Here is a 5495-nt window from a genome sequence, read left to right on the forward strand (position 1 = left end):
GGCCACGGTAAGGGCAGAGGTGCAGCTCGTACAGCAGCAGCTCGTACAGCAGCTAGAGCAGCACCTTCGGATCCACCAGTTGCTCCAGCTCAAGAGCAGGTACCAGCTATGGTTGAGCCAGTGGGGCCAGCTCAAGCACCAGTTGTGCCCATTGTGATTCTAGGCCTTCAGGATGCGTTGGCTCAGATTTTGGCGGTGTGCACCAAACTTGCTCAGGCGGTTTCTGTTCCGGCCACGACAACCACTTCTCATACCGGGGGAGGTACTCAGACTCACGCCGCTCGCACACCAGATCCAGTGATGCATGGACTTCAGACACCGGGGGTACCACTAGCTCAGCCGGTTGAAGTTTCTCAGGCCCAGGTGGGTCCCGTTATGACTGATGATGAGCAGAGGAAACTTGAGAGGTTTGTGAGGCTCCAGGTCCAGGACTTTTTGGATAGGTACCAGCGGATTCTTCGCACGGCAGGTATTCTAGAGACCAGTCAGGTCTCATTCACTACTTTTTTGTTTACTGAGGCTGCCTTCAGATGGTGGGAGGCCTATGATAGGCGCAATCCAGTCGGTGCAGCACCACTTACATGGCATGAGTTTTCTGTTCTCTTCTTGGAAAAGTTCGTGCCACAGTCTCGTAGGGAGGAGCTGCGCAGACATTTGAGCAGCTTCGTCAGGATGGCATGTCTATGACCCAGTACGATATAAGGTTTTCGGAGTTGGCTCGTCACACAGTATGGTTGGTTCCCGCGGATGGGGTGAGGATTAGGAGGTTCATTGATGGCCTCACATATCAGTTGCTTTTGCTTATGACTCGGGAGAAGGTATCCAATGCTACTTTTGATGAGGTAATTGATATTGATCGTCATATAGAGATGATCTGTAGTTTGGAGCGTGAGGAGAGGGAGGCCAAGAGGCCTCGAGGTTCGATTGGTCCCAGCGATGTTCATTCTGGGGGACAGTCTTACCACAGCAGGGGTCGTCCTTATAGGCCCGCTCAGATGACTCGTCCAGCTCATCATAGTGCATCAGTTAGCCACGGTTCTTATAGTGCTCACTCAGGCCAATCTTTATCCAGCGTACTACCAGTGCAGAGTTCTCACCATGCCTCGTTTGCTCAAGTTTCTATAGACAGTTTCTTGGGTTATCAGGAGCAGCAGTTCCGTCAGAGGAGGGGTTGTTTAGAGTGCGGGGACATGGGTCATATCAAGAGAGATTGCCCTAGATTATTGAGTGGGGCTCCATAGTAGAGTTCTCGACCGATGGTACCAGCACCAGCAGTTACACCACCCACCCACCCAGCTCAGGGAGGGGCTCAGGCAGCTAGGGGTCGCCCAAGAGGGGAAGGCTGATCAGGTGGTGGTCAGGCCCAATTCTATGCTATTCCTACAAGGCCAGATGTTGTTGCTTCAGATGCAGTGATCACAGGTATTGTCTCAGTGTGCCACAGAGATGCTTTCATATTATTTGACCCTGGTTCTACTTTTTCCTACGTGTCCTCCTATTTTACTCGTTATTTGGATATGTCCCGTGAGTCCTTAGTTTCACATGTTCATGTATTTATGCCGGTGGGCGATACTATTGTTGTGGACAGTGTATATCGGTCATGTGTAGTGACTATTGGGAGATTAGAGACCAGAGTTGATCTCTTATTGCTTAGTATGGTTGATTTCGACGTGATCTTGGGTAGGGACTAGTTGTCTCCATATCATGTTATTCTGGATTGTCACGCTAAACCATGATGTTGGCGGTGTCGGGTTTGTCAAGGATCGAGTGGAGAGGTTCTCTAGATTATGTTCCCAGCAGAGTGATTTCTTGTTTGAAGGCCCAACGGATGGTTGGGAAGGGATGTCTGTCATATTTTGACTTTGTGAGGGATGTTGGTGCTGATACTCTTACTATTGACTTTGTTCCGGTGGCGCGAGAGTTTCTGGATGTGTTTCCTGCAGACCTGTCGGGCATGCCGCCTGACAGAGATATTAACTTTGGCATTGACTTGGTGCCGGGCACTCAGCCCATTTCTATTCCTCTATATCGTATGGCACCAGCTGAGTTGAAGGAATCGAAAGAACAGCTTTAGGAACTTCTTGATAAGGGGTTTATTAAGCCTAGTGTGTTGCCTTGGGGTGCACTGGTTCTGTTTGTTAAGAAGAAGGACGGTACTATGTGTATGTGTATCGACTATAAGTAGTTGAATAAAGTTACAATCAAGAACAAGTATCCTTTGCCGCACATTGATGATTTATTTAACCAGCTTCAGGGAGCGAAGGTGTTCTCTAAGACTGGTTTGAGGTTTGGGCATCACCAGTTGAGGATTCGGGACTTAGATATTCTAAATACGGCATTCAGGACCCGTTATGGTCATTATGAGTTCCTTGTAATGTCTTTCGGGCTGACCAACGCCCCAGCAGCATCCATGCATCTGATGAACAGTGTGTTTCAGCCTTATCTCAACTCGTTTGTCATAGTATTCATTGATGACATCCTGGTGTACTCTCGTAGCCAGGAGGAGCATGCCCAGCATATGAGGATTGTGTTACAGCGGTTGAGGGAGGAGAAACTTTATGCCAAGTTCTCCATGTGTGAGTTTTGGCTTAGTTCAATGGCGTTCTTAGGGCACGTGGTGTCCAGTGAGAGGATTCAGGTGGATCCGAAGAATATAGAAGCGGTTCAGAGTTAGCCCAGACCGTCCTAAGCTATAGAGATTCAAAGCTTTCTCGGCTTGGCCGGTTATTATCGTCGCTTCGTAGAGGGGTTCTCGTCCATTGCATAGCCCTTGACTAAATTGACCCAGAAGGGTGTTCCTTTCAGGTGGTTGGATGAGTGTGAGGAAAGCTTTCAGAAGCTCAAGACTGCCTTGACCACAGCTCCAGTTCTAGTTTTTCCTTCAGCTTCAGGTTCTTATATAGTGTATTGTGATGCTTCTCGGATTAGTATTGAGTGTTTCTTGATGCAGGAGGTTAGAGTGATTGCTTATGCTTCGTGACAATTGAATCCTCATGAGAAGAACTACTTATTCATGACTTGGAGTTGGCTGCCATCGTTCATGCATTGAAGAAGTGGAGGTACTATCTCTACGGTGTGTCTTGTGAGGTATTTACGGATTACCAGAGTCTCTAGCACTTGTTCAAAAAGAAGGATCTAAATTTGAGGCAGCGGAGATGGTTGGAGCTGCTAAAGGAATATGATATTACTAGTTTGTATCATCCCGGAAAGGCCAACGTGGTGGCCGATGCCTTGAGTAGAAAGGCAGTGAGTATGGGTAGCCTTGCATTCATTCCTGTTGGTGAGAGACCTCTTGCAGTTGATGTTCAGGCATTGGTCAACCAGTTCGTGAGATTAGATGTTTCAGAACCCAATCAGGTTCTAGCTTGTGTGGTTTCTCAGTCTTCCTTATATGATCGTATCAGAGAGCGCCATTATGATGATCCCCATTTGCTTGTCCTTAAGGACACGGTGATGCCAGAGATGTTACTACTAGGGATGATAGGGTATTGAGGATGCAGGGTTAGAGTTGTGTGCCTAATGTGGATGGGCTACATGAGTTGATTCTTGATGAGGCCCACAGTTCGCGGTATTGCATTCATCTAGGTGCCGCGAAGATGTATCAGGACTTGAGGCAGCACTATTGGTGGAGAAGAATGAAGAAGGATATAGTGGGGTTTGTATCTCGGTGCCTAAACTGTCAGCAGGTGAAGTATGAGCATCAGAGACTGTGTGGATTGATTTAGAGGCTTGAGATTCTAGAATGCAAATGGGAGTGTATCACCATGGATTTTGTAGTTGGGCTCCCACGGACTTCGAAGAAGTTTGATGCTATTTGGGTGATTGTGGATCGGCAGACCAAGCCCGCACACTTCATTCCAATTGGAACTACTTATTCTTCAGAGCGGTTGGCTGAGATTTACATCCGCGAGATTGTTCGCCTTCACGGTGTGCCAGTGTCTATCATTTTAGATCGGGCACGCAGTTTACATCGCAGTTTTGGAGGGCAGTACAGCGAGAGTTGGGCACCCAGGTTGAGTTGAGTATAACATTTCACCCTCAGACGGACGGACAGTTGATAAGTTGGTATTTTACCAACTTATCTCGTCGTTAATCTTAGAATTTTGTTATGTTTTATTGAGTAAATCGCGTGTTTAATGTCGTTTACATCGATTTTATAGGTTTTATGTGATTTAGAAGTGATTGTGAAGAAATCAAGTGAAAACGAGTCAAAAAGGAGCCACAATGCAAACAGGAACACTGCACAGTAAATTACCCTTCGCGAACGCGTAGCTTCAGGAAAATAAACCTTCGCGAACGTGAAGTGTTGCATGCGAATGCGAAGTATTGTACACGAACGTGAAGCTGGAGGAAACAAACCTTCGCGAATGTGAAGGGTTAGTCGCGAACGCGAAGATGAAGGCAACAAAGCTTCGCGAACAATAAGGTATAATCGCGAACGCGAAGAACAAATAGGCGAAAATTGGGCAGTTCTGGAATTTCACATATTTTACCCCCTAAACCATCTAACACACGACCTAGCTCATTTGTATGGTATCTTTTGGCATCTGGAAGTAGCCTTGGCAGCTTTTGGCATTTTTGGAGTTAGGGGTCTTGCACACACACTTGGGTCTTGAAGATTTGGAGCTTTTGGTTGAGAATTTCTTACCCATTTATTTTCAATTCTTCATTTTCTTGCTTTGTATTGAATATCTAAGTGTGTAGTATTTTTTTCAGCATTTAAATCTTGTTTATGGGAATATTCATATTTAAAGTATGGATTAAATACCTTGTTGTGCTTATTTATTGAATAATTTTTACTTATCGTGAAGTGAGTTATTGTTTCTTTAATTATTTTTGTTATTAAATATTTCCAAAGGGATTAGTTAACCCTAGGACTCACCCATTCACTTCGAATTAATTTTGGGAAAGATAATTCGGGATTGGAAAAGATTAATTAACAAGAACTTGAGGCGTTAACCCTTATTTTATAGATTCTACCTAGGGATAGGATGAACTACTTATAGCCATATTCGGGTGTGCTTAATCTCTTAACCTTTTTAGGGATAATTCAATTAGGACTTCGTGTTAGTCTTCGAGAGAAGCTAATATAGAATTATTACCCGAGGTTAATTAATAATAAACTCGCTCATATTTATAAAATTATAAAATATATTGGATCGTTACTTGAGTGTAATTTCCAATGCATCCATGATTGTCGCCATTGATCATTTTACTTGCTTTCTAGGTTAGTTTATAATTTTGCAATTAGTTATAAATATTTCCTTAAAATATTTCTAAGTGTTTGGCTTAGCATAATAAGTGATAATTCTCTTACACGCCTAATCGCCTATATATTATTCTCTGTGGGATTCGACCCTGACTCATAGTTGGGTAAATTATATTGCATACGGTCGTGTCTATTTACTTTTCAGTAGTGGATTTGGACGTCATCAACAGTCTGAGCGCACTATTCAGATATTGGAGTACATGCTATGCGATTGTGTCATTGATTT

General features: G+C 44.5%; 1 protein-coding gene across 1 annotated transcript; it reads left to right on the top strand.

The window, feature by feature from the left end:
- Window positions 1-683: 683 nt before the first annotated feature.
- LOC138908992 (uncharacterized) lies at window positions 684-1241 on the top strand. Its single transcript, XM_070199888.1, has one exon. The coding sequence runs from the start codon at window positions 684-686 to the stop codon at window positions 1239-1241; it is 558 nt and encodes a 185-aa protein (XP_070055989.1).
- Window positions 1242-5495: the final 4254 nt, after the last annotated feature.

Source organism: Nicotiana tomentosiformis, chromosome 1 (genome assembly GCF_000390325.3).
Source record: "Nicotiana tomentosiformis chromosome 1, ASM39032v3, whole genome shotgun sequence".
Classification (NCBI taxonomy): Eukaryota; Viridiplantae; Streptophyta; class Magnoliopsida; order Solanales; family Solanaceae; genus Nicotiana; species Nicotiana tomentosiformis.